The sequence below is a fragment of the Medicago truncatula genome, chromosome 3 (genome assembly GCF_003473485.1).
Source record: "Medicago truncatula cultivar Jemalong A17 chromosome 3, MtrunA17r5.0-ANR, whole genome shotgun sequence".
NCBI classification, from domain to species: domain Eukaryota; kingdom Viridiplantae; phylum Streptophyta; class Magnoliopsida; order Fabales; family Fabaceae; genus Medicago; species Medicago truncatula.
This window is the reverse complement of record NC_053044.1, coordinates 46682812-46704299: the sequence shown is the minus strand read 5'-3', so window position 1 is coordinate 46704299 and position 21488 is coordinate 46682812. Positions and strand designations below refer to the sequence as shown.

The 21488-nt window shown below is 35.2% G+C and overlaps 1 protein-coding gene and 1 long non-coding RNA gene across 4 annotated transcripts; one reads left to right on the top strand and one right to left on the bottom strand.

The window, feature by feature from the left end:
* Window positions 1-1576: 1576 nt before the first annotated feature.
* Window positions 1577-17743, top strand: LOC11428223 (protein ACTIVITY OF BC1 COMPLEX KINASE 8, chloroplastic). 2 transcript variants are annotated; one of them, XM_024779849.2, is made up of 21 exons: window positions 1577-2154; window positions 2390-2525; window positions 2902-3068; window positions 4214-4334; window positions 5636-5736; window positions 5997-6095; window positions 7091-7201; window positions 7309-7388; window positions 7506-7575; window positions 8924-8997; window positions 9125-9194; window positions 9322-9410; window positions 10878-11002; window positions 11488-11568; window positions 11650-11710; window positions 11818-11872; window positions 11955-12053; window positions 12166-12255; window positions 12934-12993; window positions 13135-13262; window positions 17198-17743. In XM_024779849.2, the coding sequence occupies exons 1-20, from the start codon at window positions 1726-1728 to the stop codon at window positions 13249-13251; spliced, it is 2235 nt and encodes a 744-aa protein (XP_024635617.1). In that variant the 5' UTR covers window positions 1577-1725; the 3' UTR covers window positions 13252-13262; window positions 17198-17743. The 2 variants fall into 2 exon arrangements, with proteins under 2 accessions (XP_024635617.1, XP_003602469.2); XM_003602421.4 differs by having other exon boundaries at window positions 1578-2154; window positions 17150-17743.
* Window positions 17744-19854: 2111 nt separating this feature from the next.
* LOC11421687 (uncharacterized) lies at window positions 19855-20797 on the bottom strand. Of its 2 annotated transcripts, none has more exons than XR_003010660.2 (3): window positions 20600-20797; window positions 20259-20418; window positions 19855-20115 (listed from the first exon to the last, which is right to left on the bottom strand). It is a non-coding gene; the product is annotated as an uncharacterized lncRNA (long non-coding RNA). The 2 variants fall into 2 exon arrangements; XR_003010659.2 differs by having other exon boundaries at window positions 20259-20403; window positions 20600-20793.
* Window positions 20798-21488: the final 691 nt, after the last annotated feature.

Genomic DNA, 21488 nt, shown 5'->3' with positions numbered 1-21488 from the left:
CATGTTCACATAAAACATACTTTTAAATAGGCTAGCAAATCATATCGTACTTTAAAAAGGTCAGACTCAAACTTAAAAAATAAGTGTTACGCGTAGACCTTAAAATTTTTGGCAGGCCTTGCAAAGCCTACCTTGTTCACCCTCCTTCCTCAAACATACCATAGAGGTGAAGGTGAGGCTGTTGGAAGAAAAGTGGCAGCGAAGGACGTCATAAAAGGCCACGTGTGGTGCTCGCATGTCGGCGACAATATTAATAATGGGCGTGACACACTGGGAAAGATGTGGCGCGTGGCCGTGTGTATGGAGGAGGAGGACGACTATTCTTTCGACTCGGAAATTGGTGGCGGTTCTTATGGTTTGGTCATAGACTAAAGAGTCGTTGTACATGATGTTCAAACACGTGAATAGTAGTATGGTCATGCGAAAACATTATGAAAGTGATGAACAAGATAAAACTGAAATATTACTAAAGATCCCAAAAAAAAAAAAAAACTACAAAATGTAATAGTAAATACTAAGAACATGAAACAACGTTGGAAGAAAAATGCAGCGGCATACAAACAAGCTTTATGTATAAGCAATGCCCTAAAATCGACAATTCGTTGTATCATGTAAAAATAATTCATTCGACCTAACCTATAAACACCCAACCTTAATCATAATGTATCACTGACAATAATCAGAAAGGTCACCAAACTTCAATCCATGACAAATTTGTTCCTTAATTTTCCGTTGCAATGCTCACAAGTTTTTTTCTTCTTAATGACAAAATTTATTACACAGGAGAAAAGAACAAAAAGTACTTAACCACGATTCGGAAAAAAATACAAGGGATACTCGACTTGCAAAAAAAAAAAAAAACACTCAATCAAGAATTACGAGAGAGAAACGGGTTTGAGAACCACTCGTAATAGATATAATACTCCCATTTTTTCCTAGCTAGATATACCCTCTCATTCAACAACAACCCTCTCTAGCTAAATATCCCCGAGTAGGAAGTCTCCCAATGATAAGTTGCCGCACAAAATTTTGGACCTTTATTGATGCAAAAGAATTCCTATTACCCCTTAACCCCCTTCCACACACGTCGTTAACGCCACCTAATTATGTAATCATGTAAGAGACGACATGACCATCCATTTTAATTTATAAACTAACTTGGGTTTTGTGTTTGCGTTGAGGAACTATAATTTTTTTCATACAACAATGTTATTGATGTGAGTTATTTATTGATTTAATTTTAATCGAAGAATTTGACTAACCATTTTTAACATGATCTCTATTCCAATAATTTTTTATCAATAAAATTCAAACAAAAGACATTAAGTCATAAATTAAAGTTCAATTTCACCTGAACCCGTATGATGCGTGTATATATATATATATTTAAAAAAACAATATAATTTTGGTTGTGAAGGTGTAAAATGAGAATTCACATCATAATTCTATTTTATTAACAAAAAGTACAATTCTGAATGAAATTGAAAATATTTTGTTCTAAAAAAAACAGGAAAAAAAAAAGATTGAAAGTATTTTATGGCTTAGCTTCACTGACGCCACGTGTCCGATTCATCTCCACCCCTTTCCCTCTTTTCTAATTTGTTCCACTCCGTTTCTTCTTCACTGTCACATTGAGTTTCCTTTCACGCCATGAAAATCAACCTCTTATATACTAAATACTAATCCTCCATAATCTGTCTCTCGCTCTCTAGAAACTTCCAATTTATGGCTACTACCTCTTCTCTTCTCCAACTATCCCAACTCCATTTCCTTTCCCCACAAATCACTCTCCGCAACCGTTTTTCTTTCTCCACACGCTCCATTTCCCGCTTTTCCACCTCCAATGTCACTCTTCGCTCCACGCGAATCCGTGCTTCAAAAGAAGAATCCGCGATAGCAGAACGAGTTAACGACGTGGAATGGAGCGGAAACGGAGTTGCCTCCCGTGCCGGCAGTAATGGAGCAGCAGGAGGTTATGTTAACGGCGCCGTTAACGGAAGTTCAGTGAAATATGGAAATGGAAACGGTGTAGCTTCTACGGTGGTTGTGGATGTTGAAGCTTCTAAAGTGAACGAGGATGGAAGGAAGAGAAGATTGGAGGAGATTGGTAAAGAAGACGCGTGGTTTAAACAAACTGAGGAACAAAAAGTTGAGGTACCGTTATAGTTAGTTATATTACAATTCTTGATAGAACTCACAGATGAGAGGAAATTATAGAAAAATATACATTGATTAATGAGAGAATTATTGATTAAGTCTAACTTAACTAACTAATGTTACTAATTTTCGTGACTATTACATCTAATAACATTGTTTTGATTGCATTTCGATGCTGTACAAATTTGAATCAAGTATGAATGATGAATGTCCGATTTTTTTTTTTTGGCAGGTAGCAGTTGCTCCTGGAGGTCGTTGGAGTAGATTCAAGACTTACTCTACAATCCAGAGAACCTTAGAAATTTGGGGATTTGTTGTAACATTTATCTTTAAGGCTTGGTTGGACAATCAGAAGTTCTCTTACAAAGGTTTGTTGTCTATTAATTGTTTCCGTCCGCTGATAATTTTGAAGAATCATATGTGGTTTATGATGTTATTTGTGGTTAATGCATAGAAAAATTACCTTTGTACACCTATTACCCATTCTACACCGAGAGAAAGAAAGAAAGAAATAGAGAGAGTGATGTGATAGGAAGAGAGATTGAAAGAAAATGAGGTGCTGAACGAGTGTAGGAAAATTAAAGGTTGTCATGCAATATGCATCAATAGCAGGAGTGTTCTTATAAAAATTATGGCTACCTACAAATAAACATGTTTCGAGATGAAATGTTTCTTTATTGAATCTTGAGGAATTGCTAGGAGGCCATTGTCTGGTTTTATTTGATTTGAAGATATTACTTACAGGAGAAATGACTGAGGAAAAAAAGAAGTTAAGGCGGAAGACCCTTGCCAAGTGGCTTAAGGAAAGCATCTTGAGATTAGGTCCTACATTCATTAAAATTGGGCAGCAGTTCTCCACTAGAGTGGACATTCTTCCTCAAGAATATGTTGACCAGTTGTCTGAACTTCAGGTAAATTATACTTCCGTACACACTATTATGGTGATATGAGCAGCAATAAGAATAAAGAAGAGGAAATAATGAAATGTTCTATCTCTATCCTAAAATAATGATACTTACAAAAGGTCCCTCTCAAGCTGGTGAATGGAAGTAGCATTATTATAGATAGAGCATTTCATTATTTCCTCTTTTTTTTTTCTTTCCCTTTCTTTCCTTTCTGCTACTCATTCCACCTTAATAGTGTTTAATTATTAGCACATTTTATTTCCTTTTATCCTCATTATCATTTAATAGGATTTTGTTGAATATAGTCATAATTAGAATTTATATCGAGCGACCCAGAATAGTCAGCATATGTATATGCTACCATAGATAAATTTCACTCCTTACTGAATAGTACTCTTTTCCCCGGACCGGCCTTCAAATACTGAATAGTTCTACTTACTCTTTGTAAGTGTCTCTCCCATGGACCAGGCATAAATTGACTAACTATGTCTGGCCTGGTGTGAGATAGGTAACAGAGTTTTCTCAAGTCTCTGATATGAAGCCTTATCCACCTTTGGGTTCTCCTCGCCACTTTACAATCCTGTGATACTCTATGTTTTTTAGCTTAGCCAACATTCTGCTAATCGTTTAGTCCGTTAATTATTTCTTCACAATCACTGCACAAAGGAAAAAGCTTCTGCATGACCTCTCCCATAGTTGCTTCCAGTGAAGCTGCAAGCAACTTACAGTCATGAACTACAATGTGTATCATTGTCCATGGTGCTATTTATCTTGAACTTTTTATTTTTATGATAAATAATTGTCAACATTTTGTAAGAAATCATAGGATATTTTTATGTCAAATTCTTGACAATCTAAATACATATTTTATGTAACTTATTGCATGAGAAACAACTTTCCAGTTATAAGGTTTTTGTAATCCTTGTATTATTGAGTTTATAATGTCCATCTAGTTCACCTAATTGGACTGCAAGTGATATTAAAAATAACTATAACTATTACATGTGAAAATGTTCCCCCTTCGAATCCAGAAAAACCGGTGACTTGATAATATTGACATATATATATTAATTTAAAAAGCTTAAGCTGAAAAGAAAAATATAAAGGTTGTATTTCTTCAGGGCCTAAGTTACCTCTTATTTTGGGTTCAGGATCAAGTTCCTCCATTTCCCTCTGAGAGTGCTTTAGCTATTGTTGAAGAAGAGCTTGGAGCTTCTGTAGGTGATATCTTTGATCAGTTTGACTATGAACCAATAGCTGCTGCAAGTCTTGGTAATCAATGTTATACTTTGCATATATTTTTAATAATATGTATTATATCAAGATAATAACAAATTGCAGTTTTTAGGCGAAATAAATATTGCATAATTGAAAGGTATTGCACTAATTTTCATGTCTTGTTTGTGTTGTGTATCAACCACCAAATAATATTTAGGCTTTGTTTGGGAGTTTGGAGGGGAAGGGAGGAGAGGGATTTGGGGGGTTGGAAATATATAGAAAAATGGACAAAAAATTCACATTTTTTGAAAGAACGGTTTTTTAGAGAATGATAAACTAATACTTATGATTAATAAACTTTTAATTTTAAGAATATTATAACAACATAGATTGAATTTGAAAAATTCTTATAAACCCTCCATAACCCCCCAAAACCCTCCCCCAATACAATTGTTGAGTTCCCCCAAATGAGGGGATTTTTTATTATGCGTAAAAAATTAACCTCCAAAGCCCTCTCCTCCCAATGTCTTCTATTTCTTCCACTTGCTCCTTCCTTTTTTCTAAAACCCTCCCCTCCAAACTCCCAAACAAAGCCTTAGGAGCATTTGGAAGACCCTATTTGGGATTATCTTCTGATAAAAGCACCCGCATAAGTTTTTCCGAAGAACATATGTTTTTAGTTTATCCAAAGTATATTCTCGTTTACAATTTGATTGTAGAAACAACTTGTATACGATAAAACTGGTCAAATAAGCAGTTAATTAAGCCGTGTATCCAAACGCCCCCCAAAAGTTGTGTTGTGTCTCAATGTGCATCAAGCATACCCTATGAATTTTTATCATATAGTTTGATGGAGATGTGGTGCCAAACGGTGATAGGTGGAACAGATGAACGGGTGCGGTTTTTGTTTATGAGGGAAGGATGGGGAAGTCTGGATCGAGAAAATGCTGATGATACCATATTAGAATTTTGTTGCTGATAAGGTGTGAGGAAATGACGGAAAATGAAAGAAAGCCGAAGAGAAATTTCTTAAGAATCTGATTTTGGTATTTTTGAATTCGGAATGAACAGTATGAATCTGATTATATGACATATTTGTTTATAGAGTAAGCGAAAGTTTGATCTGTAGCTGCTAGTCTGTTACAACTGTCGTATTATGTTGAAACAGAACCTCAACCTACAACTAAAAACTAAAACATAAATACACTGCAGCTGGTGTGAGCCCAATCCACAATCTTTAATAACAGATGAAACTAACATACAAACTACTACTAGTTAAAAAAAAAAATATATAAACTAATACTTCTTATATTGATGAGAAGGCTGGATTATCAAACTATTTCCCCCTATTACAGGTCAGGTTCATCGCGCAAGATTGAAGGGACAGGAGGTTGTTGTTAAAGTGCAAAGGCCTGGTCTCAAGGATCTTTTTGATATTGATCTAAAAAACCTGAGGGTTAGTGTTATACCTTATAAGGTTTTCCATATAAATCTTATGCTCATGGTGGTGTGTGCAAACGTGATACTACTGTCTGATAATTCTTTTAATTTCTCTTTTTTCCTTGCATAAACAAGTTTTTTGCCTGCATGACTAGGAACAAAAATTTCATTGTATTCTTTATGAAAGAAGTTTGATAACATGATCTTCGGTCCATCCCTTTAAGATTCTATACCAGTGCATATAATGCTGATACTTGATGCTTTCTTTAATTCCAGGTTATTGCTGAATATCTTCAAAAAATTGATCCAAAGTCAGATGGTGCAAAGAGGGATTGGGTTGCTATTTATGATGAATGTGCCTCTGTCTTATATCAGGTGATGATATTATGTTGAGTTGCTTGAGTTTTAGGTTAATTGGCATTACTGAAAGAAATCATCTGTCTAAATCTCCATCATATTAGTTTACTTCTGCTGAATAGAAGTCCGATAATACTACCGCTGTCCCTAAATGTAAGACCCTCTTGTAATTCTTTTTTGTCTCTTCTTGTAAGACCCTTTTAAAATTATAAGATGTATTCATTACTTTTTCACAAAAGTACCCCTAATTAAATGGAGAGAATTAAAAGACTAACCATTTATCTCTCTTAGTAATTGGAGAATAATTATGGAAGGAGAATGCAAGTACATTATTGACAAATTTAATGTAAACACTACTTCTCTTAATTCTTGTGTTTTGGTCCATTAGGTCTTACATATAGGGGCGAAGATAGTATGATGGTATAGAAACACTACTTGTTTAAAGTTTGGGTGCATGGGGTGGGCAAAGAGGCTGGCTATGATTTTATCAAATTGCATGCGAGTTGCGGGAGACTTCTCTAACAAGTAACAATGATCGTAATAAAGATTTCAACAGGATGATTGAGCTTTGGGAGGATCTTTTATTCAAACACATGAGAGAAATATAGTTGAGCTTTTTTGAAGGGAAAGGAGAGGTGGCCTGCAATGTTATTTCTTTGTGGTATTAGACAATGGAGTAAATCGGCAAAAGAAGATTATTCTGCGCAAGTGCAATGCTTCAAAAAGAGGCATGGTTGTTGACTGTTCCATATTCCATAGTTATGAACTGTCAGATTGCTTACCTCACTATGCTAGAAATGGCGTTATAAGAAAACTAGCTGTAAGAAACCCATCAATATAATGGAGATAGTAGACTTACGTTGTACACGCGAAACTTTGCTGAAATTTTGGTTCCTACTTCCTACTATGTTTTGAATCTCATTCTTGGTCTGATGTGATGTATGCACGTGTTCTCTGCACATCCTCAAATTATCTCTCGTTCTATTAGTGAAACATAAATTAATGATTTTCAGGAGATCGATTACACGAAGGAGGCTGCTAATGCAGAATTGTTTGCTAGTAACTTTAAGAACATGAGTTATGTGAAAGTTCCTTCAATCTACTGGGATTATACCACACCACAGGTTTAACCTTCATTCTTCAGATATATAGAAAATGTATTAAAGTACATGTTTCCCAGTTTATATCTGATAACTTATTCATCCATAAATTAACTATGTTTCCAATGCAGATTCTGACAATGGAATATGTTCCAGGAATTAAAATAAACAAAATACAAGCTTTAGATCAACTTGGTGTTGATCGCGCAAGGTTATTATAATACTTATTTTCGTTGGCCAAACCACTGCAAACTTGTTACCATTTACTTTTGTGTATCTCTGCTAACTTAATTCAAAATTATTCTGATGTTTGTGTTATGTCCTACAGGTTAGGGAGATATGCAGTTGAATCGTTCTTGGAACAAATTTTATCGCATGGTTTCTTCCATGCTGACCCTGTGAGTTTACCTTTTTAGAATTGAAGTCAAAGTTCACTTTATATATTATATTACATCTGGATTGGCTATCTGGTAAAGTTTTTAGTAAAGTCAAAATATCAACTGCCTTTCATTGCTCTTATGATGCAACCCTAGCATCTATTGCCGGAGCTACAAGCACTATGCTTCTTGTGTTTTATGATTATTCTTTTGGAAGTCTGTTTGATGTTGGACTTGTATTGTGACATTCTCAGTTTATCTTGTTGCCCTAGAGTAACTTTTGTATGTTAAGCAATGTGTAAATTACTAACGCTAATTGCTAACTCTTTGCTTCCAATGATGGGTGGGTCTTAGCTATCAAGCTCTCTATGTCTTTGTATCGTAAGGCAAAACAATATCAACTTGGTGTTTGGAAACCTTTTTGTGCTACCTATTTTGGGAGATCTTCGCCTCATATAAACTACCTGGATGTCCTGTGATTGTAGGTAATCTAGACACAAGTTTAATAACTGTAAAGTTGTACTGACCAGTGTTGGGGACCTTGGGTTTGGGGTACCCATCAGCATTTAACTATCATGCTGAAGGTTTTGGATGAGAAAGTTACCCACTAGTTCAAGCGTTTTTCTGCCGGGCGTGACTGCTTTACTGGAATATCAGCTAGTTGGTTATATATAATAAATGGGAATGTGACTCCGTTCTCATGATTTTTCAACTCCCAAAGAAATCTATAAATATTAAAAAATGATAATATCATTTTGTTCCTAGAAGCAACACGTCCTATCTGTCATAAGCTCAAACTTGATACTTGTAAAGTAAACATAAGAACTAATTTGTCCATATCACTAATGGATGTGGCATCTCAACTCACCCCTCTTTCACGACCGGACGCCTGGATCTTTACAACACACCTCCTCATGCCAGGATTGAACACCTAAAGTGTGAAGTTTGCAACACTAGACATATACGGGTTGCCCTATAATATATCTTTGAAAGGCTTGGCGGGCTCCTTTGAATGCTACATCTAGGATAGGCTTCGATGGGCTGCAATAAAAGCAACCTAGGGTTGACTGGAGTAAAGAATGCTAGGGTTTTGATCTGATGCAAAAGTAGAATCTCCTAGATTGGGAGCTTTGTTCCCATCATAGAATTTTAGTTTCTACCTCAAAAGCTAGCTCAAGAGAGATGATTGTCCATGCCTCATCAGAACCTACTTTGGATATGTGGCCATATTGATGTGGGATCTCAACACAGATGAAACTTTGTGTGTTAAATAAGGAATAATAAGTTTTAATGTCTCATGATTATTGTTAGCAAGTTTGACGCTTGATGTTTTGTGTGCAACTAATATATGTTTACATTATTCCTGCAGCATCCTGGAAATATTGCAGTTGATGATGTCAATGGTGGAAGATTGATCTTCTACGATTTCGGAATGATGGGGAGGTATGTTCTGGTCTTTTATGACAGTTCAAAGTTCAAACTCAATCAAATATAAATTCACCAGTAGCACATATTTAAGCTTTATGATACACTTTGCCTTTACAAATATGATTGGTTTTGCATCTTGCAGCATCAGTCCAAACATCCGAGAAGGCTTGCTTGAGACATTTTATGGAGTCTATGAGAAGGATCCAGATAGGGTAGATGCTTTTAATAGATACTATGTCAAAATCTTATGAATACTCTTCTACAATTTCCCATTCTTAAACTCACAAATACCTTGAACTGGCAAATGCTTACAAATTGGAGCCTGTGTACTGGTGTTAGGTTCTTCAATCAATGATTCAAATGGGTGTTCTTGTTCCTACTGGAGATATGACTGCTGTTAGGCGAACAGCACAATTCTTTCTTAACAGGTAATTGTAGTATACACGTTCTAAAATGCTGTATTGGAACGTTGTGTCCTATGATTACACATTGAGTTATTTACAATCATAAGAATATATCTCTTAAGAATTAGGAGGATCAATCAAATCCCTAATTAATTGCAAGTACTATTCATAGTACCATAATTCACTGTTGTGCCTAGGAACCACTTACCAATTAGCACGTACCGATTCATGGTACGTTCATGAATTGGTTCGTAGAAATTCACCTAAAATTCACAGAAGGCAACAAACCAAAAACAAGAAAGAATGGTCTTTCCATTTGAGTGGGGAAAGAACCTATCAGACTGAAAAGCGATCAAGAACCGCTGTACAATAATTATTGACTGTTGGGAAAAGATTTATCACCTTTCATGAAGCTAAATATCCTCAATCTCAAGTCTGCTATGTACTGTGTCATACACTACTTATTTATAGTGAATCCTCCTCTTTATTTTCTAAACACTTTCGATGTGAGACTTCATGCATTTTCCTTTGAAATCAAAGCTGTCACTAATAGATACTACCAATGTGGGACTACTCTAACACCATCATTGTAAGATGCTGGCTTTGTTTATTTACTATTTTATTTTATAGTTGTTAATTAAATTAGTATTGCTTATACAGATTAATCAATTTAGTAATTAATATTCCCTACATAAATATTAACATGAAAATATTTCCATCTTTTAATATTTTAAGTTATTTTTATTGATATTTATATCTTATTAGCATGTACTTTATTATTTTTAACTAGTTTAGATAAAAATTATTTGTAGCGTACCAATAAAAATATTAGAACGTACCACAAACCCGGATAACATACCGGCTATGGATATCCCCCACCCCCCACGTACCGAATACTTCATGAGTAGTACCGTGTACCCGAACCCACATGCCAAAACGAATTGCAAACTAGTTGACTATGGTACCGCTCACACAATAAACACGTTAAGTGTGGTTTTTAACACAAAAACACCTCTAGTGCTCAGGACAATGATATTTCTACAAGTCAATATTATTATATATGGGAAGTATAAAAGTTGTAACTGGTAGGTAAATTGTTGATCGGTGTACTCATTAGAATGCAGAAGCCTCTTAATAGGATAATCTGGAATCAAAATGTTTCATCTTGAAGACAAGTTTTGCTAATTCAATATATGTACTGGTAGTAGATAATGACCTTTCTTCAGTTTGTGTCATTTATATCGGTCATGCCAAAGGCTTAAATGCATTGCTTTTTTACTAGGGTGTGTGCAAAAGTACTTGTCTGTCCTGATTTGTTATGTTAGAAATATACCAATGTCTATTTGAAAGCGTACTGCACATTAGTTTCATTAGATTACTTTTTATTGTCGCTACTATTTTTATGTAGATTAATAACTTGGGGTATTAATGATTTATGTTAGAAACTATGCGACGTCTGACCTTGAATTCTTCAATATCTGTCTTCTACAGTTTTGAGGAGCGCCTGGCTGCACAAAGGAAAGAGAAAGAGGAAGCAACAGGTGAACTTGGATTCAAAAAACCATTAAGCAAGGAGGAAAAAATGATGAAAAAGAAACAACGTCTAGCTGCTATTGGTAATGCATATAGTGTAATTGGACGAATACTTTATATGCTTTATAGCTATAAATGAGCGCTTACGACGATCTTTTGTTGACTAATCTGTCCAAATGTTAAAATAACTAATAAGTGAGTCCTAAGGAAGCATGTAGGTCATCTCCCAGACAGTACAAAATCACAGGAGCATTGGCTCAGTAATGATAGTAGACTATTAAAAAAGTTATGTGGTATCCTACAAGCAGACAGAAATTGAACGGAAAAATTTGCTTATACTATGATTTTTTATGTTTTTTTTTCTTTTTAACTTTTGGTTGCTTTTTTTGATTGGTCTAAATGATTTTTTTCCATGAAGTTTGATATCACCTGCTTCCGAACATCAATCATCAAAACTAATTGAATATTATTTTTCATTAGTTAATTACAATATATGACATATGTATTGTTTGTTTACTTCGAAAAAGGAATGTTTAGTACTCAGTCATAGCTGTCTTGTTTTAATCAGGTGAAGATTTATTATCCATATCATCAGACCAACCCTTCCGGTTTCCTGCTACATTTACATTTGTTGTTAGAGCTTTCTCAGGTAAATGTAACAAGTTAAATACTTAATTTATAAATCCTATGTATGTGATTGTGAGGAAACAAGTTAATGTTTTCTCTACAGTGTTGGATGGCATTGGAAAGGGCCTTGACCCACGTTTTGACATTACTGAGATTGCCAAACCGTGAGTATTGTGTTCATAGTTTTTACTTTTGTAACTATTTTTAATTATTCATCTTTTAAGTTGTATATTTTGCATATATAACACAACTAGCCTTTTTGGCCTTGTAGTTATGCTCTGGAGTTACTAAGGTTTCGTGAGGCAGGGGTTGAAGTTGTCTTAAAGGTGGTTACAAACACTTTCTACTGTGCTTGAATTCAGTCTAATATTACGACTGTCTTTCTCTTATCTATCTTTTGATATACAGGACTTCACTAAGAGATGGGATAGACAATCTCAAGCTTTTTACAACTTATTTAGGCAGGCTGACAGGGTGGACAAGCTTGCTTCAATAATCCAAAGACTGGTATTGTTGGATATTTATATATATAATATAAGTTATTTATTTGATCTGTAACTTTTGTTTGTTATGGACCTCTGGTACTCTAGATAACTGCTTATTGCACTTATTTATTCAGGAGCAAGGAGATCTAAAGCTCCGAGTTCGAACTTTAGAATCTGAAAGGGCATTCCAGCGTGTTGCCACAGTCCAGAAGACTATAGGAAATGTGAGTTAAGCTGAGATGTGGTTCATTTGAATTATAAAAGTCTATTTGTTTCGTTATATTTGATTAGGGTCTACTGCCTATAAAACATATATTTATCATTCTTTGGGACATGTTTGTCCTTCTAACTTATTCTCTACTGTATGTAGCTGTGGACTGTTGTATGCTCCGATCAATCAATGTCAACAATTTATTTGATTATAGAAATGAGAATGAATATATTGACTATTACATAATAAACTGTATGTTTTCATGTAGCTCTGGACTGTTACATTGTTTTTTCACTCTAGATTTGTAAGTGCCCATGCATCCACGCACATATTCATATATTGTAGTGATTGACTGCGTGTGGTCCACCTTTTTAGATGCATAATCAAAACTTCAATTTTTCAGTATCTCCCTAAAGCTTTTGAATGAGTGATGGATGTGTATATATATATATTTGACTCTCAGACACAAGAACAGTCCATGCTTGTATCTTTTTTTTTTTTTTGGTACAAAGTCCATGCTTGTATCTATTGTCTGCCAATATGTCTTTAATTTTCTTTTCATTTTCTGACGGAAAGAAAATGTCTTTCAATTTCAATCCTTGTTCAAATTGATGGGTGATATTATTAGAACAAAGAGTGAGAATATCTTTGGGATGATGTATTTTCTTGTCGTGTTTTTGTCAATTCACAGGCAGTAGCTGCTGGAAGCCTAATAAATCTTGCGACAATTTTGTATCTCAATTCGATCCGCGTAAGTTGTTCCCATCCTGCATCCTTGTTTTTTCCTTGTGGTGATTACATAGTCAATTAGTTCACGGGTCATGCTAACATGTGCCGTTAGTTTATTATCTGGTGTGACTCCCATTGTTTGGTCACGTGTTACCTTTTTCAGGTGCCTGCAATTGCAGCATATGTCTTCTGTGCATTCTTTGGTTTTCAAGTGCTCTTGGGCATTGTAAAGGTCAAGAAGCTAGATGAAACAGAGCGATTGATAACAGGAACTGCATAAACAACTACAAGGTGAATCTTATTTCCCTATGAAAATATTATATATTATTTAGTATTTTCCCAGTGTTGCGAATTCGATGAGAAATCACACCAATAACAACTTCGATGAGAAATCACACCAATAACAACTTGATGTGTGGAGCAAGAGATAATCAAGCAACCAAAACAAAGTGTATGGAACAATTAAAATACAAGCCAAAATTAGAAAACAACAGCGAGAGTAAAGGAAGAGAGAACACAAAAGAATTTGTTGATCCAGTTCGGTCCAAATTGACCTAGTCTGGGGGAGAGAGCAGCCCTCCGATCCACTATATGATGAGTAACGTTACAAAAGAGAAATCAATGGGTTACAAGAATAAGTCTCCTGCCTAATTCTACCCAAAGTCCCAGCCTCTTCCCGTAACCAAGAGACTCAATCCTAATAGTGTTTCCCAAGGTGAATCAACCCACAAACCCTAGTGTTTGTTCCAAAGAGACAAACTCTATACAAACGCTAGTTTTGTTGTTGCCTTTCTAAACTCTTGTTTCAGCCCCCTCTATCTCCAAGTTTGCTCTGATACAATGTCTATATTTATAGTGAAAGTAATCCCTTAAAAAACTGAAACAAATCTTCAATAAAAATACGTTTTATTTTTATCTTCAATCGCACCATCGTGGCACGATTCGATCCAATCGTGGCACGATTTTTCCCGTGATTGCTCCAGGATTTTGCTTCAACAGTCGTGGCACGATTCTCCAGAATTCTGATTTTAAGTTAACTCTCACAATTCTCCACCTTGACTTCAAATCAGTGATGATGCCAATCATCAACCACCTTGCTGCTCTTTCCCTTGCTTCCCACTACTCCAAGTATCTCCACAAGTTTACACCTCATGACCCCTTCAGCCCTCGGAATGTCTTCCGCCTTCTCGAAGGTCCTTGCAGTCCAACTACACTAGGAATTTTAGTTAGTTCCACAAGCATTCACCTTAACCTCTTTAGCCATCGGAACGTCTTCCGTCTTCTCGAAGAGTCCTTGCAGTCCAACTACACTAGGAGTTTTAGGTAGTCCCACAAGCATTCACCATAACATCTTCAACGCAGAACATCTCCCGCTTCCTTGAAGATCACCTTGCATCCAATCACCCTTGGCCTTCTTTTAGGGTAATCCCGCAAGCCGTGCTATACATTCTTCAACCTCATGAAGAAATCCCTTGCTCACCATAGAGCATAGCACCCAAGGTCTTTCATAGTCGTACCATTACCGGTGTGTTCAACTCTACCTCACGCTGAGCGTACTCTACCTCAACTAGCAAATGCATACATCCAACTATGTCTTCAACCTTGAAACTCCACCTCAACAGGTAGATCATGAGTATTCTTACCACCGCCTCTCCAGGCTGATGTTGAGTGTTTAACGTCCCTCCAGACGATCACCGCTCCACTAGGCATCACTCCCAAGGTGAGACACATCACCTTCTTCATCCTCCAAACAACACCACACCATCAGAGCACCCGCATCCTCATAACCCTCAGAGACAATTTGTGCGGAGTTACCATTAATCTCCGGACAATCCTTCTTGAAATGACCCATCTTGTGACAGTTAAAGCATTCAGACTTTGACTTGTTACCACTCTTTCTCCGGTTACCTCTACCTCCACCATTCCCTCTTGAGACACTTAGGCCTTCACCGTGTTCATGAACTCTCAAGTCCTTGGACTTGGTCAACTCCTTGGTTCTCAAAGCCTCTTGAACTTCTTCCAAGGTAACAGTGTCTTCTTTGCCATAGAGCATGGTATCTTTGAACGATTCAAAAGATTTCGGTAGAACACACAACAAGAGTATAGCTTTATCCTCATCCTCAAGTTGCACCTCAATATTCTCCAAGTCATCAAGGATTTTGTTGAACTTCGTAAGTTGCTCCATGATGGTCTTTGACTCCACCATCTTGAATGAGTAGAGTTGTTGCTTTAGGAATTGCCGATGAGCCAAAGACTTTGTCATATACAAAGATTCCAACTTTGCCCACATCGATGCCGCGGTTCGTTCCTTTGCTACTTCTCTCAAAACTTTATCTCCGAGGCACAAGACAATGGCACTCCTCGCCTTGTCCACCATCTCGGTCTTCTCCGCTCGTGACATGGTGACCGGTAACGAACCTTCACCCTTCAAAGCTTTCTCACACTTTTGTTGTATTAACACTGCTTCCATCTTTACCTTCCATAACCGAAAATCGTTATCTCCGGTAAACTTCTCAATATCCCACTTTGAACCCATGATACTTGATTATCCTTTGACCCTTGCCCCACGGTGGGCGCCAATTGTTGCGAATTCGATGAGAAATCACACCAATAACAACTTGATGTGTGGAGCAAGAGATAATCAAGCAACCAAAACAAGTGTATGGAACAATTAAAATACAAGCCAAAAGTAGAAACAACAGCGAGAGAAAAGGAAGAGAGAACACAAGAATTTGTTGACCCAGTTCGGTCCAAATTGACCTAGTCTAGGGGAGAGAGCAGCCCTCCGATCCACTATATGATGAGTAACGTTACAAAAGAGAAATCAATGGGTTACAAGAATAAGTCTCCCGCCTAATTCTACCCAAAGTCCCAGCCTCTTCCCGTAACCAAGAGACTCAATCCTAATAGTGTTTCCCAAGGTGAATCAACCCACAAACCCTAGTGTTTGTTCCAACGAGACAAACTCTATACAAACGTAGTTTTGTTGTTGCCTTTCTAAACCCTTGTTTCAGCCCCCTCTATCTCCAAGTTTGCTCTGATACAATGTCTATATTTATAGTGAAAGTAATCCCTTAAAAAACTGAAACAAATCTTCAATAAAAATACATTTTATTTTTATCTTCAATCGCACCATCGTGGCACGATTTTTCCAGTGATTGCTCCAGAATTTTGCTTCAACAATCGTAGCACGAAGCTTCTCCATCGTGGCACGATTCTCCAGAATTCTGATTTTAAGTTAACTCTCACACCCAGCATAAATATTCTTTTCCCAATAAGTTGTTTTATGGTTTTTGAGACTAAGAATGCAAGCTACAACCTTTTAGATTTGAAAAGATGTCACAAGTATCATTGTATTAACTATTAACTGTCAAGTGTACTTTGTTTCTTCCAACAGGGTTTAGTTTTTTGTTTTATGATACTTTTTTTTTGTTTGTTAATATAACTTTTCATGATACTTCAAACTAAGGTTGTACGTTTTTGGTGTTTTGCTAGTCTGATCACTTTCTAGTGGTTATCCTTACTCTGATATCTTTCACACGCAGTACATCAAAGAAAAATGTTAAATTGGGACTAGTGTGACAGTGACACTCTTCTGTTCCTCTGTTTGTTTTTTTTTTTTTTTGGAAAAAAATCAGTGTAGTACTAGTATTGTTTAAGTGAAACACTGTTTCTTGTTGTTTGCAACTTTGGAAGGAAATGAAGTGGCATTTGTTTAACTTTATTTATGTTTTATAAAATTAAGTTAATGACTGACAAATGCAGTTTCCAATGTATATTACCGTTATAGCTTATCAATGTATATTAATGTGGTTTTGTATACTCCAGTCTCGGTATCATAGTATATTGTGAGGTTTTGGGTATGTTGGCATTTTCTCTTTTGTATTTAAGATACTGGTCTTCTCAGGCTATTTTTTTCATACTTAAAAAAAAAAACTGATGTCCAGTATGATTAAAAATAGTCTGTCCAACAATGTGAAAGCCTTGGATTCCTAGGTTTCATATATTTTAATGTGATATGATGCTTGCATGTGCAACTCAAGCATGCAAATTAAACTTGAATGAAAACACTAATAGAATCAATTGTATAGTCAAGATGCAAGTACAGAGTGGGTGTTAAGGATACTTTATCTGTAGATGGTTTAGTACTTAAAAATGATTCTTGGTTGTGTCTGTAGGTCCTTGACATGTGCCGTATTTATTGGGTTTGCTCGGGCTTATTGCAGAATTTGGACGATATGTATTACATGTTAAGGTCATCTTCACAAGTCAATCTCCGGATCATGAAAGGATGACTTCTGAGGACAGTAATGCTCGACATTTCAGAATTCATCAGCAGATGCAAAATCTTTCTAGTAGCTAATTTGATGGAGGCATTTTATGTTCATCACCTGGTCTGGACGCTTTGTAAATGTATATCGAGTTCTGCATTAGCTAGCTGCATTTTTGTCATTAAATCACCACGAAATCATGCATAAAGTCATTGTCGCACAAAGTAACTTTTATAGGCATGATGTGGGTTTTGTAAATATTCCACCATTTACATACTTGAATAGGAATATCATGCTTGAATATAACTTATATTTGTAAATTTTCATTATTTTTTCCGGCTATGTAGAGTGACTCTTGTAATTACCATGGTATGATAATGATTGTAGCTTCCTACAAATAATTGGAGTGGAAGCTTAACCTGACATTGACATTAAATTTGTTCGATGAAAATGTCAGTATGTGCCATCAATATGCATGTTGTATTTAAATTGCTGACTAAACAGCAGGTTTTTTTGGCTATGTTTCACACCGTGAACACCTTACTGACACATGCTATTATAGTGTCTTTTATTACGTTACGTCTCTCCATCTTTAAAATTTCTGCGGTTTGCTATTCTGGACCTTTGATTCATGCTTTTCATCTACGTGCTTCTGCAAAATGTCATTGAGTTAGTGCAAGGCTTGATATAGCATATGATGTAAGTGAAGTGAGGACCAAATATGCCAAGAACCACGATAGAGCATCATCATATAGAAGCAATTGATAGGGATGGTTCAGAATAAGTTAATGTTATTGTTATCCAATGTGGTTGATGGGTTGCAGTCTTCTAAAAGGACGGCAATTTAACAAGGTATACCACATGGGCATGTTCTGTTATCTCCACGTGTTTCAGAAAACGAGAACCCTCGATGTCACTAGTTTGACTTTGGTCTCTGGAATCTGTGTTATAGTAGTACTAGGAGTTGTCTATTCTTCTCCTTAATTGTCATTTTTCAAATTGAGATTCTCAGAAGACAGTGCCTTTGTTTATGTTAGTAAGCTGAACTCAATTAAAAAGGCACATATCCTGTTACTATAAATAAATCTCAATTTTAAGAAGTATGTCGGCAATTTGATTAAGATAATTTTATGTCCAGTCGGTCATATATTTGACTAACAATATGCTCCTCAACATTTTATTTCCAACATTGTTCATTGAATAAAATTCATATAGATCCCATCACTTTAAAACATGCTTCACCAAATAGGTAATGGTGCCCATTGATTTTAGTGGAGTGACTTTATTCATTGCCAAAGTTTTGAAAATATAAATGTAAGAATGTGATATTGGGAGAATGAAGATCACATCCAATTGTTAAATATACACTTCAAAATTATAGTAGTGAAGAGATAGAGGAAATAGAGAGAGATAAGAAGAGGATTATAATCATTTTAGTGAGGTTCACCGTAAGTTTCATCCGATTGTAAAGAGAATGCTTAAGAGATAGTGTTAGGAAGTGTATTACTTCTATTTTAGGCAAGTGATCACTATCACTATACCGTTTATAAATGAAGAAATGTAAACAGAGATCACAAACTCAAGATGATCCAAATGCATGAATGAAGAAGAGGGGAAACAAATCATAGACCAATATAAGAAACGATGAAGGATGAATATACTATCAAATACTCTCTGTCCCACAACGTTTAAGTGACTTGCGAAAAAAAATTGTTCCAAAAGACCTAAACAAACCAACCTTTCAATTTTCAAAGTAATATTTTTTAATTAATAGTATTACTCACATCACCTACAAATTAATATTCAACCTTACGTTCATAACCATGAATACACCAATACTTGATAAAAGTAATTTAAAAAAAAAAAAAAAGCTTAATCACACTTTTGGTCCTCGCATTTTGACAAGCGCACGAAAATGGTCATGCCTCTTTTAAATCGAACAAAATCGTCCCTAAACTTTATGTTTTTTTGCAGTTTTAGTCCCACCCCCTATTTTTCAACTCCAGAAACGCACAAAAATGACAGTTTTAGTCCAACCACCCATGTTCAACCATGAAATAAACAAGGAATAAAGTATGTGGGTACAAAGAATCTACTTTATTCAGCACACTAACAAAAAAAAAACTAATTTCTAAGACATGTTTCAAGTATGTAACATGTCTTAGAAATTAGGTTAGTATGCTGAATAAAGTAGATTTCTTGTACCCACATGTTTTATTCCTTGTTTATTTCATGGTTGAGCATAGGTGGTTGGACTAAAACTGTCATTTTTGTACGTTTCTGGAGTTGAAAAATAGGGGGTAGGATTAAAAATGCAAAAAACATATAGTTTAGGGACGATTTTGTTCGATTTAAAAGAGACATAACTATTTTCGTGAGTTGGTCAAAATGTGATGACCAAAAACGTAATTAAGCCAAAAAAAATGATTACATCTCTTTTATTTTTACATGTATCTTAATCTACGTGATACTTACCAATTGGTCATTTATTATTAGAAAGAGAACATTTTTTTTTTTTTTTTGAAGGAAAGAAAGAGAACATATATTTATAAACTACTCTTTAACATTCGATAAAAAGAGAACATGTGTTTACAAACTACTCTTAACACAAGTCATAACAACATCTATCCATTCCTTTGCAATTATGAATATGACTAGCTTCAAACAAAATCACAACTAAAATACATCATCATTCAGTAGAGGAATTGAAATAGTAAGGAATAAATTACTTCATAATACATGCAAGCAGTGTGTTTCATCTAGGGTAACACTGAGTTGGTGTAGATATAGTCTTCACTCTCCAAATCGTTATCTTCATTACCACCATTTACTTGCTTGCACTCAACGCCTTGTTTTTCACATTCACCTCTTCTCTGCATAGTAAAATAACCAGTTACTCTAAAAAATAATTGAGCTGCTAACCTAAATAGGGCACAGGCAGAAACTTAAACATCAAAAAAGAAATATCAAGTGATAAAAAGACTTGGAGGAAATTTCAAAGTCCAAAAAAACTCACAACAACATTGACAGAACTACTTCCAGAGCCAGCATCAACAACTCGTTCGTTGATCACTGCTTCCATTTGAACAACACACGTTACAGTGAAGATGAAAAAGACAAAGAGAATCAGTGTTGGCTTTGAGAGTCTCATTTTATTGTACCTGCTCAGAAATTAACTTTAAAACATGTAAGGTGTTATGTTTTTGAATGATCTTTAACAAACCAAGTATAAATAATAAGATATGATAAATATCAAGTATAGCACCGACGATATGTTTGTATTTATATATAATGAATGTTTATAAAATGTAGCTTATAAATTGTATTAAAATTGAGAGTTTCAGGTTCGATTTGGACCTGTAAGCAGAAAGCTCGACACTCAAAATGTGAGTTGGCTAATCTTGGTGTTTTCTCACTTTAACTAAGTGGAAAAGATGCAAATAATCCTCTCAATTATACGTTGTTAAGAGGATTCAAATGAACACAAATCTAATGTTCGATTTTATGGATAAACAAAATAATTCTAAAGTAAAATTTAAGGCATGCTAGTATGATAATAAATAGTGAACAACATAATCAGTATTTATAAAACGACACCTAACTTTTGTCCTAAAAACTAAAAAAGGTGTTTATTTTTCTCTTTACAACAAATAAAATAAAAAAGGGCTATATATTAATTTCATTGAAAAGATAAATAATATTAATATAGAAGAGGATGTGTACTGTTCTATTCTGTCTACCTACATGGCATACTTGCTTGATAATTTCTGATTTCCTCCAAAGGTCATTTTTGCATATAGTCTGCCTTTTCAACTCATGGAATAATTTTGTAAAAAAAAAAAAACATGGAATAATTAAAATTGGAATTTATAAGTTGATATACAGTGTGAGAGTGGAGATTTTTACACCGCGAGTCAATCATAACCGTCAAATGATCAATAAAAACGTTTGACTTTAATCATAATCACTTCTAAAGTCATATATATATGGTATAGTAGGAGTGTAAGAATATGATAACTTATACCCTAAGGGCACAAGATAAAAAACCAAAAATAGAAATAAAATCTTCAAAATTGTGTATTTTTAATTTTGAATTCTTTAAATTTTATCTTTTTAACTTATGCATTTATTGATTAATTCATTTTTTAACTTCTTAACTTGTGTACTTAGGGCACAACTTAGCATGACCCTACGAAGATATCAAAACTAACTCTTACATGTATCAATTATATCATGAAATACGTGC

What these genes read in the sequence shown, in the direction of transcription:
- LOC11428223 (XM_024779849.2), top strand. Translation starts at nt 1,726, where the DNA reads ATGGCTACTACCTCTTCTCTTCTCCAACTATCCCAACTCCATTTCCTT. An exon ending in ACCAGTTGTCTGAACTTCAG is followed by an intron (nt 3,069 to 4,213) that starts GTAAATTATACT and finishes TTTTGGGTTCAG; the next exon opens with GATCAAGTTCCTCCATTTCC. An exon ending in AATAGCTGCTGCAAGTCTTG is followed by an intron (nt 4,335 to 5,635) that starts GTAATCAATGTT and finishes CCCCTATTACAG; the next exon opens with GTCAGGTTCATCGCGCAAGA.